At 41.5% G+C, this 20,871-nt stretch overlaps 1 protein-coding gene across 1 annotated transcript; it reads right to left on the reverse strand.

The window, feature by feature from the left end:
- Nucleotides 1-594: 594 nt before the first annotated feature.
- bor (ATPase family AAA domain containing bor) lies at nucleotides 595-20,674 on the reverse strand. The gene is made up of 14 exons (XM_037433348.2): nucleotides 20,349-20,674; nucleotides 19,020-19,198; nucleotides 17,346-17,405; nucleotides 17,193-17,262; nucleotides 15,671-15,836; nucleotides 13,769-13,838; nucleotides 12,000-12,212; nucleotides 10,528-10,653; nucleotides 10,103-10,227; nucleotides 8,144-8,195; nucleotides 7,990-8,060; nucleotides 5,958-6,125; nucleotides 4,450-4,558; nucleotides 595-1,021 (listed from the first exon to the last, which is right to left on the reverse strand). Exons 1-14 carry the CDS (start codon nucleotides 20,557-20,559, stop codon nucleotides 815-817), a joined length of 1,827 nt encoding a protein of 608 aa, XP_037289245.2. The 5' UTR covers nucleotides 20,560-20,674; the 3' UTR covers nucleotides 595-814.
- Between the last annotated feature and the right edge of the window lie 197 nt (nucleotides 20,675-20,871).

Consider the following 20,871-nt stretch of genomic DNA (forward strand, 5'->3'; position numbering starts at 1 on the left):
ATTTTTTCATTTTTACGGCACACGGCAAAGATGAAGCCGAGGTTTGGGAGACAGTCTAAGAGAACAACGACAACTAAGTAATGCACATTACTGTTTTTGAATGCACAATGCAAAGGACAGAGAAACAAAGTTCCAAGCTTCTTTAATTACTGTCACCGTAAAAATGGTGGTACTGCACAGTACAATTACTCTAACAAATAAGCATGACGTCACGTGTATAATAAAAAATGAGCAATCTACAATGCAACAAGCTCAGTTTTATACAAAACAATTTTACAGCAGTACATTCTAAAACTGTTGTTTGAATGAACCGAACAGTGACAGGACAACGTCATCGTGAATTGGTCACAAGTAATGATCAACAACAGTCAGTCATGCAATTGTTCATGGTGCTACTTATCTCGGACTTCAAAGGTTACACGGTACAATTAGGTTAGCACTGATGTATTCAATGCCCAAGTAGAATTTTAGTTTTTTTATTCTACAAGTTTATAAAAAAAAGCATTTTTTCATTATTCGCAAGTTGAACAGAGACTACTACTACAGTGCCTTGCTCACATCAATAACCCTCGTCATTATAATAGAAAGCCCACCTCTGGTTCGTTTCATTGTGAGTTCAATATGAACACTTAGACGATACAATGATCTTCACGTGAAAGTTAATCACGTGGCCATGGGTGGTATCTCCCATCTACAAATATGAGTGGACCTAAACAATATGCTTACATTCTTTTTCTTCTATAGTAATGCTACCATATACTATACAAGTTTTCAAAAAACTGCCTATCAACATTATATACATGAAACGGCGATGCTAAGATGACGCTGCTGTGCTCGGAGGCAATGCAGGGTGACTAGTATAGGGTGTCGTGGATGAGCTAAACCCCCCCGGAGTCCGCTTGCGGTGCTCTTCCTCAGTCTGCCAGGCCACTTTCTGCCTGTTCTGCTTCACAGCGTCATGAACGCGGTCCATAATCATAGCTTCGGTTAGAACACCATCATCCGAAGCATATGCTGCCGCCTGTTGGGAAAACAAAGAATTTCAAATTAGATTCAAAAATGAAGTGAGGCTTATGGTAAGTCTTATACCAAACGGACTACATGCTATTTACCCTTATAGTAATGAAGTTTCTCAATGTCACAATGTAATGCTGATGTCACATCAACACTTTTGATCACGATCCAGGTGGATATGAATTAGGCTCAATCCAGACAAGCTCCTGCTAGACGGTCACGGTCAGGATCTAATTTTCTTACAGTGATTGGGTATAGTAGTACCTTCTGCAGCTCACGTAAAGGAGCCACTCACTATCGAGAAATTCGATCCAGATCAGCCCCGATCGTGATCAAAAGTGACCATGTGACACGGGCATCAATTAAGGTCAGGTCCAATCAGGATCAAGATGACTGAAATCTGCGCATCACAATCTCGCTCAGTGATCACGGTTTGGTTGATATCTATGCTGTACCCGATCAAGATTAGTCAGGGCAGAGTAACTGCAACATGCTACTTGATTGTGATAAAGAAGCCTTGATCGTGATCAGATGTGCCCTAACACCGGTATAAGCGTAGTTACCAATACAGCCATTGTTGCCTTAGTGCAAGAGAAGTATTTTTGCATTTCCTTGTGTAAAGTCTCTGGTTACGTAAACACTGGAGCAAGGTATATCATTAAATATGCTTCACAAATTATTATGTTTCATGGCAGCACTCCCATCCTACATACGAAGATGGGAGTGGTTCTCTATTGTAAGCTATGGTCATGGCCGCACAACATGAGCAGCATTGACAAAACTGCCAACGAATTTATTAAGCTATCACTCATTTTGTTGCTCTAACAGTTGGCTGACAGTCTGGGAGACACTGAGCTTTTGAGGTGCAGGTGCTTTCCTGAAGTATGCATTTTCTTGCCTCCCTTGGCATGGTCCATATTTTTTTCAGTTCAGTACTACACGAGCCCAGAGTCTTCTTCTGCAGAACATAGCTGTGTCAAATACAGTGCCAGCCAATTCATGCTGTCCAGAGAGCAAAAATTAGTGTTCTTGCATAAGCAGCAGTGTCTACTGTTGTCTGGCCTCTTGTGCAATGAGATTATTTCTTTGTAGGCTTGTGCAAAGACTCAATTGAATATTATAATATTCAATATTCACACCAGATGGAATAATAGTATAGGAACATTTTGATTTTTTATAAACAAATTAATAGATATGGACCTTTTCCTATGCATAACCTGCCCGAAAAGACTGTTGCACAGAAGCACAGGTTATGTTGTTGTGAAGATGCAAGTCAAGTGATGTTTCCATATCACTCGCACCTCGAATCCCACTTTTTTAATTAGAGTGGGCTGTAAGTGTCTGCTTCTGTAAATTTTAAAACAAAGTATTTCGCTATGTATAAGCTGTGACGCCACAACAAAAAACCAAGGGGCAATAAATAAAAGGCACATATATGAGCAAAGAAAATAACTGTCCACAAACACTGCACCTGGTTTGATGTATTAGACATATCCAAGCATGATAAGATAATTCTAAATCATACGGAAATCCCAACTAACTACTTGCTTCTACAAAAATGTTGGTATTTGCGCAAGTCAACATCATTTTCCACTGCCTAAAATATGTGTAGGTGTTGACACCTGTAACAATCAGTTGCACCAAGAGAAACCTCCATAGTCATTCAGTGTGTAATGCTATTGAAAACCGACTCCTAATACCAGCAAGTATCACCCTGACACCAATTGATCAAAAGACAAAGAGATGCCATGCTGTACGGGTAAATTCGGTAAATTTTTTTTCCTAGTACCTACCTACCTGCTCGGACAATCCATTACAAGTGAGGCGTAAACCATTCATGTATGGAAGTGAGCAATAATGTGGTGAGCACATAATAAAGATTGCAAATGAGTGCATGTCACCTCCTTTAACCCAGCTGCGGCTGCGCTGATTGTCTGTGAAAGCCGAGCAAACACATAGAACGTGTGGCTTATCTTGGAGGTGCTATATCTGTCTGGTAATGGTTACATATCCCTCCCTCCTGCCTACAAACTAATGCAGACTCAGACGGGTGATCGTCGCACAGGGCAAAATTTTTGGGAGAATACCTTGCAGTGCCACGATTTCTAACTACTTGCAAATCACAATTCTTGCACTGCCGGCCACGACCAAAAAATTGGGTTAAACAGGGCATACCTTGGTCACAAATGTATACGTTCAAATTACAGTGCATGAACTGCACAACAACATGAAGCCCAGTGTTTACGTAAAGTACCGTGAAAACTTAATCATTTTTGGAAAGCACTCGTTTTTCCCCACTGCATGGTCTCCGGCCTCTTTCTGCCTACTTTGGTATTACCTAAAGTCGCCCATCAGTACAGTATACTGCATCTTTACTCTATTAATTGCTGCCTGTACGTCTTCGTAGAAGCATTCCACCAAATGAACATCATGGCTAGACGTAGGCGCATAGGCCTACATCTACCATCTTCATCTTGTACCTTTTTTAAACTTAATTAGGATACTTGCCACCCTTTCAATGATGCCACAGTATTCCTCCATGTTGCCAGCGATATTCTTGTGTATACCCCCCGCCCCCTAGTTTTTTTTTTTTTTTTTTGTCAACAAATTCACAGTAGCATTTAACGTGTTCGTTCTTCAGGACTGAATAAAATTATACGCAAAAAGCCAATTAATGAGCTAGCAATCAGAGGGAAAGTACAGAAATTCAGAGTTTCGCTTCAGAATAGATTCGTGGCTCTAAACGAGGTAATCGGCATTAGCGTTGACACCATGAATGAAAACTTTAATAGTATCATCAAAGTGTGTGAAATAGAAGTTGGAGGTGGAGAGACGGAAGTTATGATAGGTGGAAAGACACTGGAAGTTGTACAGGAATACGTCTACTTAGGACAGGTAGTAACCGTGGAACTGACCCATGAGAGTGAAATAACTAGAACAGCTGCATCTCGCCGGTACTTACCTATGGAGCAGTAACCTGCAGGCCTACAAAGAGGGTTCAGCTTAAATTGAGAATGACGCAGAGAGCGATAGAAAAGAAAATGATAGGTGTAACAAGAAAGCAGAGTGGATCAAGACGAGAAGAGAGCAGAGTGGATCAGAGAACGAACCGGGGTTAAGGATACCATAGTTGTAATCAAGAAGAAGAAATGGACATGGGCCGGACACGTAGCATGTAGGCAGGATAACCACTGGTGATTAAGGGTAAGTGACTGGATTCCCAGAGAAGGCATGCGGGTAAGGGGGAGACAAAGTTAGGTGGGCCGATGAGATTAGGAATCTTGCGGGTATAAAGTGTCAGCAGAAAGCACAAGATCGGGTTGATTGGCGGACTATGGAAAAGGCCTTGGCTCTGCAGTGGGCGTAGTCAAGCTGATGACGATGATGATGGTGAAAACCTCGACACAGTGGTGTATGCATGACTAAGCAGCTCACCTGCCAGGTCACTCCCAGTTTGGCAATCTCACGTCCCGAAAGCCCTTCGGTGATCCGGGCTATATCGGAGCAGAGCTTGCCATAGTCGAACTGGGCCACTTTCAGCCTCCTGCAAGAACAAACGTATACATTTTGCAGTATTCTTTGCATTTTGATGGATGAGTATATTTTTTTTAAGTAGTTCACTTGATGATAAATAAATATTCTTCTCTCATTCAATGTTCTTCCTGTTACGGGGGTTTATTGAGGTGTTCAGAGTCTGGGATGGTCCCCTTTTCTATAATTTTGCTACAAATAAAATGAAGAGAGCGTTTAAACCACAAATTTAAATCAGTCAAATCAGTCACTAATACAGTCATTGGGGCATTGAAAGGAATGATGCTACAAGTGCACAATTACACCACATCCATTCTAAGACAGTTGCCTTTTTCAATAATCCAATGGCTCATAAACGCAGGACCTCAAGGTGACAAACAATAGTGTAACTTGTATATGAACTTTGTATTTCAATAACCTGACCACATCATTGTGCATCATGGTATTATAATTGTTGTAATTGATAGTTTTTTCCCATGATTTGTAGACTTACCATGCGTATTGTTACTACTGATGTTGATGTATTGGTTACTATTGTTTTGCATGCTACAAATATCAGATGGTGCTTCTTGTCTGTTTTATGTGCATGCTTTCTTACAATGGTTTTGCAATGGTTTTGCAATGATAAGATCGGCAGCACTACTAAATGATTACATGAGTCCCTAACGGCAACATACTAGTAAAGGGTATTAAGCAACCTCAAAAAGCTTCAGTTCTGTAATGAATACACAATAAGTGAACATCTTCACACCTTGCCAAACATGCAAACCAGCACTCATCAAAGGAATGCCACGAAGCCACCATGGTAAGTCATTCCTAGTGAAGGAAGCTGCATGGTTGGTTTAACCCTCACTGCTAAGACAAGTGTACACAATGACACTTGTGGGCGTGCTAACACTCCCTGTAAAGTTGTTTGCGCCTTATGGCGCACGTGTCTCGCGCATAAGCCGCATTCAGGGGTGATACCAATTAAGCGGTAGGTGGCGTTGTGCTCGTGAGCATTTATCACTGCCGTCATTACCATGGTTAGAGCGGAGGCGCCGGCAGTGATGCCTGGCGGCAAGCCTTGGTGGCGGCACGGGAGAGATGAGCAGCTTTTTTTTTGGTGGGTGGTGGTTGCCACGAATGATTGTCTCTTGCGGTGCCATGGGTCACCGGTGCATGGCACCGCAGGGTGTACGCCGGGGGCCCTTGTGGTGAGTCAAGGGTTAGCGCCGCCGCCCCTTGATCAACACTCCCTTGAATTGGCAGTGTTGATCCCAATTGACGTTATAATAATTCGGCTGGCAATATCGCCGATCTACAAGTAGTTAAATAAATGTGTGTTGTTTGGTTCGTTCAGACCGTGTCTACTATGTCTGTTCACTCCAAGAGCGTGGCGCTCTCTCTACTTCGAGACCCCACAAACTCACCTCTTGCCCTCAGCGGCCGGCTGGAGGACGAACTTGTCAAAGTAAAGGCGCACCATACGCTCACGTTCTTCCAGGCCAGGCAGACGGAACTCCACCATTTCATCCACTCGGTCACTCACGGCCCAGTCAAATTGCTCGGGTGTGTTGCTGGCGAGAACTAGCATAAACCTGTGTAACACCAACAATGTCAACGATGTCAAATGTCACCAATGCTGCAACCTGATACTGTTACTTATAAATGTTGGGCTTTTACACCAGAAAACCAAGATGCAACAAGTAGAAGGCTTAGAAAATTTTGAGCATCTGGTGTTCTTTTACGTGCAGTCTAATGCACGGGCTTCTCGCAATGTGCCTCAATTAAAATGCGGCCACCGTGGCCAACTTGCAACAAAGTACAGCAGACTCTCGATAGATGGAAATATCTCAAATAAAATTGGTGCTCATATGGAACAACTGCACCTAATGTGATTGGTTTCATATGTGAATAGTGCAACCCTGTTTCATCATCATCATCAGCCTGACTACATCCACTGCAGGACAAAGGCCTCTCCCATGTTCCGCCAGTTAACCCGGTCCTGTGCTTGCTGCTGCCAATTTATACCCGCAAACTTCTAAATCTCATCTGCCCACCTAACCTTCTGTCTCCCCCTAACCCGCTTCCCTTCTCTGGGAATCCAGTTTGTTACCCTTAATGACCAGCGGTTATCCTGTCTACGCGCTACATGCCCGGCCCATGTCCATTTCTTCTTTATTTAAACTATGATATCCTTAACCCCTGTTTGTCCCCTAATCTACTCTGCTCTCTTCTTGTCTCTTAAGGTTCCACCTACCATTTTTCTTTCCATTGCTCGCTGCGTCGTCCTCAATTTAAGCTGAACCCTCTTTGTAATTCTCTAGGTTTCTGCTCCGTAGCAAAGTACTGGCAAGATACAGCTGTTATATACCTTCCTCTTGAAGGATAGTGGCAATCTACCTGTCATAATTTGAGAGTGCTTGCCGAATGTGCTCAATCCCATTCTTATTCTTCTAGTTACTTCAATTTCGTGGTTAGGCTCTGTGGTTATTACCTGCCCTAAGTAGACATAGTCTTTTACAACTTCAAGTGCACTATTACCCATCTTGAAGCGCTGCTCCTTTCCGAGGTTGTTGTACATTACTTTCGTTTTCTGCAGATTAATTTTAAGACCCACCTTTCTGCCCTCCTTGTCTAACTCCGTAGTCATGAGTTGCAATTCGTCCCCTGAGTTACTCCGCAATGCAATGTCATCGGCAAAGTGCAGGTTACTAACGTACTCTCCATTAACTCTTATCCCTAATTGTTCACATTCTAGGTTTCTGTAAACTTCCTGTAAGCCCGCGGTAAATAGCATTAAGGAGATTGTGTCCCCCTGCCTTACACCCTTCTTGATTGGTATTCTGTTGCTTTCTTTATGAAGCACTATGGTAGCAGTTGATGCCTTGTAGATTTCTTCCGCGATGTTTATATATACTTCATCAACGCCCTGATTCCGCAGTGTCTGCATGACGGCTGATATTTCTACTGAATCAAACGCCTTCTCGTAATCTATGAAGGCTATGTATAGTGGTTGGTTATATTCTGAGCATTTCTCTATTACCTGATTGATAGTATGAATGTGGTCGATTGTTGAGTAGCCTGTTCGAAATCCTGCTTGTTCCTTCGGTTGATTGAATTCTAATGTTTTCCTTACTCTGTTAGCAATTACCTTGGTAAATAGCTTGTATACTAGAGAGCAAGCTGATCGGCCTGTAATTCTTCAAGTCCTTGTCATCTCCTTTCTTATGCATTAAGATGATGTTAGCATTCTTGTTTACCCTGTTTACCTCTCAATAAAGAAAACTTCTCTTAAACAGAAAGTATATTTCCCTTCAGGTTGTGTTTAATGATAGTCTACTATATCAGGTATAGGCTCAGTAAGAATTTCTTGACAGAGAATTGAGGTGCTTGAAACATCTGTTATTTCACTAACACAACAGTAAAAGAAGACCTTTACATAGGAATGCTGCCACTCACTTGTTGGACTGCTCTCCAGTTCGATAAAGGAAAGCATTGAGAGTAGCACGAAGATCTTCACTGATCATTTCCTGGACAAAAAGAAAGAAACAGTGAACCAAATGCAAAACACTACAGGCAGGACCCCAAATGCATGCAAACACAGGACACTTACTGAGCTGCGTTTCCTGAGGAACGCATCAGCTTCATCAACAAATAACAGCACTCTGGAAAAGAAAAAAAACAGTAATGAGAACATTACTGCCTAAAATCACCAATTCGCTTGTTTGCGGATGATTGCGTAGTGTATAGAGAAATATCTAATCCAGACGATACAATTATCTTACAATCTGATCTTATTAGGCTAGAGGAATGGTGTAGCCGCTGGCAAATAGAAATAAATGTAGAAAAAACCAAACACATAATGTTTAGTCCTACCCCCGAGACAGTTCCCGCTAACTACAAAATAAATGATACTCCAATAGATTCAGTTCAATCGTTTAAATATTTAGGTGTGTTCTTTACGGTGAATTTAAAGTGGACGTGCCACATAGAATACATATCTACTAAAGCCCGGCCTTCTCAAAAGGCCCCTACATTTAGCCACCAAGGAAACCAGGTTTCATGCATATAATTGTCTTATCCGGCCCTCACTAGAATACGGTTCAATCATATGGCATCCTCAGGGAGCAAACCTAACTAACCTTTTGGAATCTGTCCAGAACAAGGCAACCCGGTTCATCACGTCCTCGTACTCACGTTACCAAAGCGTATCTTCTTTAAAGAATTCACTTCATCTTCCCTCGCTTGCCATGCGCCGAAAGTTGGCTCGACTATCTTTTTTTCATTCGCTGTACCACAGTAGCACGCCGTTTTCCCAGCTTTATATCATTCCACCACCTCATATCTCCGCCCGGATAGACCACACTTTCAAAGTTAAACCAATTTTCGCTAAAACAGAAAGATATAAAAACTCTCCTTTAGTCCTTGCAATCGCAAAATGGAACGCGTTACCTGCTCACATCGCAGAACTGTCCGATTCATCATCTTTTCAACATGCACTCAAAACCTTTCTTGAAGTTCTTTGATGACGCATAAATCTTTATTTTGTTTTTCTTCTTCTTCTATGTTTCTCTCTGTATTTTTTTTCTTTTTCTTTTTTTTTTGCACACTGTTGTTGAGTGTACTGATCGCGCTTTTTTGTTCTTGTTTACTGTTTTAAAGTGCATTTCGCGTGAACCCCTTTTTTCATTCAATGTAATCTATTGTTGTTTGGCATTGTTTCTGGATTGCACTTTCAGTTTCTCGATGCAGTAGGCATGTATACCATCTCTGCCTTCATTTATGTTCTGTACTGTACTTGTGATCATAACCCCACTCTATCCCCCCCTCTATGTAATGCCCATTCGGGCCTTTAGGGTATTTAAATAAATAAATAAAATAAATAAATTAATCGCAACTATACAAAACATTCTGACCTAATTTGGCCTATCTAAATATTTCACCACATCTGAAAAAGTAAGACATGTTCCTGGGTAGTTTCAAAAAGTGGCCAGTAGGTGGCTTTATTAATTAAGCTGTGATGGAAATTAAAAGCACAATAGTAGCATAGCAAGGTGGCTGCGGCAGAAACATGCAAAATAGAGGAAACAATTGATACTCAAACCCATAGCTATCGAAGTTTGTTAAACAATGAACATGACGTGGAACAACGACTGTTGGCCACAGCAACAAATGAATGAATATAAGGAACAATTTCGGGATGGTAATTTGTCTGAGGAGAGATGGCCTTCTTCAAGAGCCACACGAAGACATGGCATGAGGTCACAGAGGACGTGCATGCATAGTTGCACAAAACGGCAAATCCCTTTTGGAATATGTGTGGCTGAAAAGCACTGCTGCAACATATAAGATGAGAACCGAGGCAAACTTAATTTACATTGATACGACCAAAAATTTCTATAATGAAATATTTAAAGTTTTTACTTGAATCTTTTTCACAAAATGACTGTTATAATTACATTGAATTGGTGTATTCTGCATTGTCATTTACAGAATATTTAGCACACTAAAAAAAAAGCCACTGAAAATTCAAATGTTTCTACTTCTACGCGAGCATATGATCTCCACTTACCCGCGCCTGCTAGTCTGAGACCAGTCAAAGACTTTGTGAACTGCAGACACACCTTCACGGCCCATTGGAGCCACATCACCACCACTCATGAGTGCATATTCCATGCCCGAGTGCTGAGCCAAGCGCTGCAATCGAGATATAAGCACAACTTTTTCAAACAACATGTACGTCCCTTATAAAATATACACAATGGACAGTGTAAAGCACAGCTGACAATACAAAATCATAAAACAAAGAGCCATATAAGCCTCTCAAAGGCACAGAGCACAATGTCTTATATTACAATTTTAAGAATGCAAAATGCATGCGCAAGCATAAAAATGCACAGATGAGGCTGTGCCTCTAAGTTTACTAGGTCACTTTTGCAATTTCCATGCAAGACATATTTATTTTTTGTAAATAGGCCCCACACAGCAAAAACTGACCTTGGCAAAGAGCGTCTTGCCAGTACCGGGAGGCCCATACATAAGAATGTTCCTGTACATCCCTTTGTTCTTCTTGGTGTTTCTTGTGGCAATGGCAATATCCCTTAGCCGCTCCTCCAGCTTGGGCTGAAAGGAAATAAAACAAAACACTGAGCCATTGGCTGGCTTCCCACAATACCGTCAGTGAATTTTACAAAGGAAGGTCCAATTCAAGCAGCACATCAGTGAGCTTTGTCAAAAAGAGGTCAGTGCTATTTGAAGGAAACCAATGGCATTTTTCACTGGTCGATCCAGAGCAGAATTTCTAGTGCTGGGGCAAATGAACCGTACAGCACAGGTCGATCCTAAGTGAATTCGCGCATTCCGCTGGTAATTTCAGAGCTATTCACTTGGCGCTGGATTGCTCCCACTTGGCCCACTGCCAAGCTGTGGATTAGGGCAGAAAAAGGAAAGGTGGCATTCGTCACCACCACCATTCCGCGAGCAGCCGTGGCCATGGCTTGTGGTGACCAAGGTTGCCATCGAACGGCACAGGGCGGAGGCAAGAATAGTTTCGGAACAGGCTAATGTGATGTGTAGAGAATTAACTTCCAGTGCAACCTCATGCAAAGCATTCGCTTGTTCCCATGGTTGATCTGGTTTCGTACAATCTGAGTGCTTGCTGAAGAATTTTGGAGGCTGCCTCGAATCTCCTAGTGAAACATTTCAAAAGCGTTGCACATTCTGCAAGGTTGGTCTGGTTTTTAAAAACTTTTATTGATGTGCACGAAAATACATCTTACTGATGCGCCACGGGAACATAGCAGGTCCTTGAAAGAAATACGCAATTCACCTTAGGAGTTTTTTATGACTGTGGATACTTACGAGTGCTCAGGAACATTGAAATTCTGTAGAAACATGGTAAACAGAAGAATAGGAAGAGGCATTAAGACATTGGGAAAGGACTGCATCAGTGAACTCATTTGTACAGAACTTTTAATTTGTTTGACAAATAAAAATCTTATGTTTTATGTCTGGTACGTGAAATGTATGATCACATTTTTGTAATGTTTTATCTCCTCTCAGCACAGACCCTGTACTTATATCTGTGTGTTCGAAAAACGTATTTATCAATTTTTTTTTAACATAACGTAACAGAGAATGTTTCTGTAATCTGATCTTTGTGTGTCATTTTTTTTGTGTGCTATAAGTGAACATTTGAACAAACCAGACCATCATAATATGTGTACTTTATGAATATTACTGAATAGTGTACTAGCAACTTTCCAAATACAAATTTCAATCAAGCAGGAAAACAAATAAAAATGAGGCAAGTAAACCTCCCACACCTATAAGACACCCACTGTGCTAGTTTTATAATTTGAATAATTCAGTAAAAGTGGCAATGACTGTTCTTGAACTTGAAAAATCGGAGCATATCTGAATTCTAAACACCTTAGCGTAATAGGTGAGGGAAACATGGGCAAACTTACATCAAGCACAACACCTTTGAGCGCATCAGTGGGCTTGCTCGTGAGCTGTCGAACCGTGCGAATGGGGTGCTTTATAGCTTCCATGACTGTGAGTCGAGAGGTGTCGCGCACCAGCGACGGCTTACCTAGGCGTAACTCTACATATCGCGCTGCGATGCCTGTGCCCAATTTTGCTGAGTACACACCAAGGGCCAGCAATGTCACCCCAGCAGCCTGCAGACAAAAGAAAAAAAAAAGGTACCGAAATAAGATTTACAGGAAACAGATCATGCATACTATCTGCCAACCTAGTGGCTTATAAAACCTAGATTTACCATGGAGAGCATGGCAGTAGTGCTTAAAAGGAATATTTTTTCATGCTACACCTGCGATCAATCTAGACAACGAGATCTGTCTTGATCTCAAATGGTCACATTACAGCGACTTTTCAACGTTTTTCTTGGAAGACGCTGTCAATCAATATTCAAGACTCCTGTGATTATGTGATCAATGCCCACAGCAGGGAACATGCAATTTTGTATTGCAGGCAGCTACAAATAATTTTTTTTGACAAACTGCAGTGACAGACACAACCAGATCCGGTTTCATGATCCCAAAAGTATCCTCGGTAAAAATGTCTCTCCGGAAACAGCAAGGAAGCAACTATACTACTAATGCTTCCAGTTCCATTCTATGGTCACCCAGTTTTCGTTTTGTTTTCTGCTAAGTTCATGTGAGGTAGCCTGCACTATACTACTGTATGTGCTATTTCAAACACTATGTGCCTGAGTGGGTCAGATGTCTGGCACTGAACCCACTGAGACAGTACTTACTGATTCATAACATAGTTTCCTGAAGAACCGGTATGCATGCCAGTGCATGCTTTCGTTCACTTTCAAACTAGGCACCTCGGCAGATATCGATTGGTATTTAGCTAATTTAAAGCACCTCAAAATGTGCAATACAGGGTCTGACTATACTATCCATCGGTCCACATAAGCGTGACAAAACTGGTGAGAACTAGATGTACACAGATATAGGCCTAGCACAAGAGTAGCTTGGCAGCACCGTTATAACTTGTCAGGCCTATACAATTTGCTAGTACTGCTGCTTGGGCGAGTTGTTTCACGTTTAAGATAGATTTACCAGAGCCAGAAGATGAAACACTTAAGAAGAAAACACGCACAGTGCTGTGTGTGCAAGCTTTCTTAAGTGTTTTGTGTTTTTATGCTGGCAAATATAAACTATACGCTTCTTGTCCTGAAAAGACTTGGATTCAAATTTGATTTTGACTAGCTCAATGATGGCCACCACTATGCAGCAGTGCTGCATGACTCGAGTTTCAGCAGTTTGCTTTTTTAACATGAATTTAGGCAGTGTATTGGGGGAATTATGACCACGCTTGCACAATCAGGAGAACAGGTCAGATATTGGGAGTGTCCCACGCGAATCGAGAGAGCTGGCACGTATGTATTTAAGATTACTACTTGGTTTGAAAAAGCAACTGCAGTCAAACCACTACATTAAGTGAGAAAAAAGAAGCCGGTATGTTTATAAGTACATAAAAAAAGAGAAAAAAAATAAGAACGAAAGAAACTGAGCTCTCGGCAATTATCTCAGCAATCATTTTAATTCAAAATATTGATTTCAAGCCTTGGCCTTCAAGCTCCTCCGTCCCGACCCGGTGCTCAAATTTAACATTCACAACATGTAACGTGAATGAACAAACAATAAATGTTTGCCACCTTCGTTTCTTTCTGTACAAAGCGCAAAACTTGCAACAAACTTACCGTGGCTGACACCTTGTCCCAGTCAGTGATGAATGCTTTAAATCCTTCGCCAAACACTGCACCTGCTGTCCTACAAAGACCATGACAGAAAATGTTTAATGCTTTTGAATGTTTGAGTTCAGAAAACTAATGCGCTACATTTTTTTATATCACCAGAACGGATAGAAATAACCAAATCAAACCTCCATAATGTGAACAGTCGTTCTTATACCTGTTTCTCTCGATATTTATAACTAACTGAAACTCTCCAGAACAGTAAAAGCTGATTATATTTGGTTTTCGCAGGACCAAAGAATTGTCCAAATTAATCAGATTCCCAGTATTATAGAATAGCAAGAAAACAATAAACAAACGTTTCTTATGACAATAGAGTTTCATTTTGATTGATTGATATGTGGGGTTTAACGTCCCAAAACCACTATATGATTATGAGAGACGCCGTAGTGGAGGGCTCCGGAAATTTAGACCACCTGGGGTTCTTTAACGTGCACCCAAATCTGAGCACACGGGCCTACAACATTTCCGCCTCCATTAGAGTTTCATTTTCCCGACGAATACGCAAATGCTGAAACTGACTCTGCATAAGAGCAGTGTAAAAGCTGCAGTTCTTGCCTTCGCAAACTAGATTACAATGTGATTGCAGCTCAAGACCCACCTTTCTTAGTTCAAAATGTACTGACTCAAAATTAACCCTAAACGTCATTAACGTTGTAAGCACTGATGATGACGACACTGCAGACTGTGCCACCTCGTCTCAGTGGTCCGCAAACATCATCGCAGTTCCTCGGCACCACCCCTTTGCGACAATTTACGCTCGATGCGCTCCGAGAATCGTCCGAATTAACCAGGTTGGGACTTTACATGACGAAATTAACGAGAGTTTAATACCATTGAACAATACAAGTGCTTGCCAGGACCACAAAAAACAACCAAATATCTGATTTTCTTAATTAAAAAGAGCCAATTTAACAAGGTCTTATGGTAATACTTTTCTTAACTACTGACTTCATGTTTACGTTAAAAATAATATGGTGCATTGAAAATGATATGGTGATATGTTTACATTAATAACGTGTTTTTGCAGCTTGCTAATGTTACACTTAAAAGAGTCCTGTAACACTTTTCTAAGTAGCCATAGGATAGGCTCACTACAAGAGTTTGTTGCCTCACTAATTTGCTGCCGCAAAATCCATCAAGTTCAAGAGAGTCACAAAGATTCGTTGCACACTGCAATTGCATTCTCTCATTTCTCGTCTCGACGAAAGCCATGGAAGCTAAGAAGGGAAGAGTGGCACGAGGGAACGTCATGCATGTGTGACCTTGACCACTTCCCTTTCCCCCTTTTTTTATCTTCGAGTAAGTGCCTTTTCAGTGCGATCGCACACGGGCACGTGGACAAGTTGTAGCCTCCGGCGGCAGCTCCAGTAACCACCGAGCGCACTAGGCTCAAATCAGTCAATGACTAGCACTAAACTTGGCACAGTGATTTCATGCCCATAGTGTCATTTCCCGAAAGAAGAAAAAGCGATTTTTTAGCTGACTTAGAGAAATTATTGTAAATTCCAGGTCGCATGCTGTGTTATAAAATTTGGCATGCGCATTCTCGGACGCCTTGACTACCGATCAGCAGCATTTTCTGACCACGCTAAAAAAAAAGCAAGGCCTCTTTATCGAGTGTTTCATGCTTACATTAAAAATGAATAATTCTCTCACTCTGATGCTTTTCCCTGTATACTTACAAGTAAATAATATGGTGTTACAAGAATATGTGTATGCACATGATGCATTTTATGTTTTATTCATTGGTGATCATTGGACTTACAACTAGCTTTTAGCTATGAGTCTAACCAGTTTCATTAACTCTGTATGTTCCATGCCTACAAATGAATAGGAGGTGCTCACTTGATTGACTCGAGGACAGTGGCCCTGTTTTCGGCAGCCTTCACCTTGATCTGTTCGATGTAGAGGTCCTGGTTCTCACGGTCAATCTTGGCCTTGGCTCGAAGCTCAGCCTCCAGCTTCTTCATGTCATTCTTGTGCCGCAGCTCCATTTCGTGCTCTATGGTGGCTGCACACACGATTGAGAAGGATAAGAGCACTACACTACACATCAGTGCTTCGTTAAGGTGCACAATGTGATTTCCAACATGAATAACACATGTGGCACCTTTCCCTTTCTGCTTTCACAGGTGCTTGCTTACAGACACCATATCATTGAGCTTACACCGTTCCAGGTTGATTGTGTAGGCTAGTGCAAATATTCATATTTTTAAACACATAATGCAGTATTTTTATTCACTTCAAATCAAATTTACATTATTGAAAATTTCGAATTTTTTAAAACGAACAAATAGTGAACAGCATGTAACATTCTGTAAAGCTGGTTTCTCTGCAGTGGAGGGGTGCTAATCAGTGAGAGCATCGATATAAATGCATATTAGTTCGCATGTAACCTCCTGTAAAAATGGTTTCACTGCAGTAAAAATATGCTAAACCGTGAAAACACATATCCAGGGAACATCCACTCTGCTGCGACACCCTCCTTCAAGGTCAAATGAAGGTGTGATCTTCACATTGATTCATTTTTTAAGTTTAAGATCTTGTTATACAGATTTATATGCACTAAGTATTACAGATTTCAAAATGTAGCATATTTTACAGACTGTCACTTGCACTCTATCGAAAGTCAAATCCTGCTAAAATTCTAAGTTGTTTCCACTTCCTTTGATTAAAAAAAATGGCATTTGCACATGACTCATTTGAATTAGAAAAAAATATTGTGCAGATTAGTTGAGCCAAGACAAATATGCCCATTTTTTGTAATATGCAATATATATAGTATTCGAATTTGTTTGAACAAAATTGCTATTCGCTTAGAATCTGAAATTCACTATTCACACAAGCCTAGAAAAAAACCACACCAGCTGATACCGAAACTCTGTTCTGCATGCACTTAAATAATGCGGTCATTAAGGTGTGTCCCCATATGTCTGACTGCACTGCTTGCCATTATGATGCAATCACAACACTTTTTGACAGTTACTAGTCACACTATTTCAGAGATTTTTGTGTGTTCTCAGTTGGCAGGCATGGCAACTGCAGGCATGGCAGTTGGCAGGCATGGCACGAAGCTAGCTTCTCATTTACCATCTTCATATCAATGTGCTCAAACCATATAGCTCGTTTGCCAACACACTGGCATTCGGATACTAGGAAAAAAATGAATTATCACTTCTGTTCAACATAAATGTATTACATCATTTTTATCAGTAATTCTAAAAAATACCCCACAATAAATGGAAGGGAAGAACATGAAGCCATTACTTTTGAAGCCATATGATGATCAATTCCCATCCAGAACAGCATTCCTGATTATTTTTATTATAGTAGTGCAAAAATATGCAATATTAACAGATGACCTTACCTCTCCTTAGGGCTTCTTGCTTTGCGACTGACTCCTCCTGCCGCTTCAAGTTTTCCTCATTTGCTCGTTGCTAAACAATGACAAAGGAAAGGCTATGAACTACAGCTCAGGAACAAGAGCTAAGGAAAGCCGCAATGAAATCGGAGATCATACCTGTTGCAGCAGTTGGTCATCATAGCGCTTCCTTGCAAGCTGGTCTTGATATACAGCCCTCTGTATATAAATAGAACATCAATGACCGCCTCTCAAATTTATATGTCTATCCTTTGCAACATCACAGTGCTATGCATGCCAAGAAACTTGAAATGTCACAGAAAAGATGTGATTTGTTCGAGAAGGCTACCAATATTTGCAAGGACACAAACTGAGGTCACCCCAGCCTTGCAGTTTTCAGTGCAAAGTAAATGAGCCTACTTAAGTGCTTCAAAGGGCCCCTAAACCATACAAGGCTTGAAATTGAGTTGTAGTGTTGCAACTGTGCAAAAGTTTGCAATAAAAACAAAGCTTGGTTTTTTCTTTTACGATATGTTGCTGTAATAGAAGAGTTGCAAGTGTTAGGTGATTCAAAAAGAGGCCCTTGCTTTCTTCATTCTTTTTTTCACTATGTCCTGTTTGTCGGCTGATTCCTCCTCCTCGCTGAGTGATCCTCCTCACCATGTGAGGTGAAAAAGCAGCGAGTGCACATACGTGTGTGAAGACAAAAAACAGGTTCTTTTTGTGGATGACATGCAGAGATGGCGATGTCACGGCAAACACTGAGGGTATCAGGATTGCCGAAAGGCCTGGGGAGGAGACTGGATTGTTTCTAGTGGGGCACCCGCGGCTTGTAGCATTGCCACATTTGGCATTCTTGATCATGATAGTATTGCAAATTTTATGCGTAGATTGACTTGAAATGTTAAGAAATTACCAGAGCTAGTTTAAGGTCCCTTGAACAATGTGAGCGCCTTTGACAGCTTGGTAATAACTCTTCCTATTTCAAGACACAATAAGCAAATACAGATACACTAAATTAAAGGAAAAATTCATGGTTATTTTTCCACGACATAAATTGTGGTGCACCCTTGTAATGATTTCACATGATGATTTGACTGTAAAAGGTATTTTAGTTGCCCCAAACAGGCAAACAAGGCCATTAGTGACAAAATAAATCACTAAGTTTGGTAGACTTGTACTGTGAACAGCACTTAAGTGGGACTTGTTTGTGAAGGCAAGAACTTTATAGTGCTACGGCATGTCAATATCTGAAAGGCACCCTCTTTCTTTCTTTTTCATGGATGCTCATGCGGCACATTGAATGTGCTTTAATACCAAGCCTCGAATTCCGGCCAGTCATCTGCCTTGATGAATTTCTCAGTTGCTCAGTGAACTGACTCATGCAGCCACCTTATTGATTCTACAACAACTTCTGATGCTTTTAGTGCATCCATTTCACACTTCCATGAAGTTGCATCATGAATTATGGCTGCATGGCCTGGCAGCACTGGTAATCAAATAACACAGATGAAGGCTGAAAAGTGCACAACTATAGCAGAGCCTGCAACGAATTTCAAAGTGTAGAAGGTGGCTCAAGCCATGTATAAACACTGACAACAACGTTAAGGAGTGCAATGCTGTCCTCTGGAAGCGACCACTATGTTAGCAAGCATCACACTGATGAGCTTTCTTTGCAACACACCCTGCGTCATAGCAACACAATGAAATCGAGAGTGGCAGTGCATCAGCACACTTGTGTTGGAAAGTTGAGGGCCATGGCGCAGATGATGAATTGGCACATGTGGTGCGGCAGACCACACACAAGTGAAGAGGCCCAACCTTATCACTAACCTGTTGGTGCTGCTTCGTTTCCTCAGACAATGTCTTTCTTCGCTCTTCCTGCTGCACTCTGTGGGCATCAAGCTTGGACTGTTCAATGTGGGCTTCAAACTCCTTAATTTTCGTTTGATGCTCCAGTTGAAGCGTCTTTTCCTGCATCTTTGATAGCTCCAGTGCCTCTTTTGCATGGCCTAGCGAAGTTGAAACAAGCAAAGAAAGTGACCAGTGAGGACTTTGTACAAATAGCACACAGCAGTTATGTGTGTTGGTTTATTATTACCAGTAAAGATTGCCAAAAGCTACAAATATAATGTAATTTCATCAAACTGCAAAAATCAAATCATATTCCAAACTCGTCTAATGAAGGGCTAATAAACAATGAAGTCAGTAATGTTACGTTTCATTTGAAAGAAACTTGCTACGGATATAGCAGAAAGTAACGGCCAAGCTTTCCTTCTTTACGATCAGCAGTTTCTTCTAGATAGAGCCCAAGTATCAAACAGAATTGTGAAGATTACAAAGTAAGACTTTTTTAATGCATTTGCAATCTTCATGTTGAGAAGTGAATGCAAGTAATATTAAATCTCCATGGAGTTGTGGATATAGCTAATGAACTTTAGATATTTACTTTCATGGCTGTTCCGACCCAGAACTGCGATTTTTTCTAGGGGTGGCACTACAATTTTTTTACTGGTGAAGGGGCACCCACGACAAACGAATTCTTTCAAAATTTCAAAAGAGAGGGGGGCTTTGTAACTTAGGTGCTTTGCTTTGAATATATTTGCTCTTGTGGGGCAAAGGCGGAAACCTAAGGGGGCAGCAGCTCCTCCCGCCGTTGCTGCCTGTGTTTAGTGTTACTGTTGCTGCCAAGGACAGTTCGCCATGGCATGGAGAGCAAAAAATGCCCATTTCAAGAAGGTGCCCGCCTTCACACCTTCCGAGAAATAATTTCTGGCTACGCCCCTGGTCGGAGTGCCTACACTGTGGTGGCTTTGTCGCAAGCAGCAAAATTGCCCATCTTTTTCGGCACTTCATCATGTGGCTAATTTTTGGTTGGCAGCCAATTTTAGCTGCGTCAGCCTTCACGTTTGCGATATGCTTACACTTTTTTTTTTATCAGACAAATACATCAACGTATTGTGCATTGAATAAAATTCCACCACTCAGAAAAAATATACCACCACCAAATCTATGATTCTCCGGTTCAGTAGCCAAACAACATCAGACATGGAAAAAGTTTTATGATGCAAGACCGGCGAGAGTAAGTTGCGGTTACGAGAGACAAGTAAGAGCCCACAAGAAAGCGCACTTTAGTTTTATTTTGTTCTGGCGAGTACTCACGCGATGCTTCTAAATCACGCGCCGCCTTGGCCGCCCTTTCGAGAGCGCTCGAGTCAAAGTGATAACCCTCCATCCTCGATGACTTCTTGCCGTCGTCTCCGCCGCCACCAGCACCGGCGCCGCCGCTCGGGACGGGCACACCGAGGCTCGAGAGGTCCGGCATTTCCCCGCCGCCTGGTTGATCCCTCTTGATCCCAAATAACCACGACATTTCTGGTAAGTCACGAAGCTCTGGCCGCTAAACTCGAGCCGCTCCTCCGAAAGTTCACCGGGAAAAACACGTGCGCTTCGCGAGCGCCTTTGATGACCGGCTATAGCAGCGACTACGGGCGACTGGTGTCGGCTTGACTTCGCCAATTAAGAACTAATTGATCCGCTATGATCCAGCGCGTCAGTGCCAAATCACAATAAAATTTTAAAACATTTTCATGTAAACCGAACCCAATAAATACAAGGTTATCTCAGATTTACATTAATTGGTTTAAAAAATGCGTTATTCTGCTTCTTTAAAATCCGGAAAGTA

The sequence above is a fragment of the Rhipicephalus microplus genome, chromosome 3 (assembly GCF_043290135.1).
Source record: "Rhipicephalus microplus isolate Deutch F79 chromosome 3, USDA_Rmic, whole genome shotgun sequence".
In the NCBI taxonomy this organism is placed as follows: Eukaryota; Metazoa; Arthropoda; class Arachnida; order Ixodida; family Ixodidae; genus Rhipicephalus; species Rhipicephalus microplus.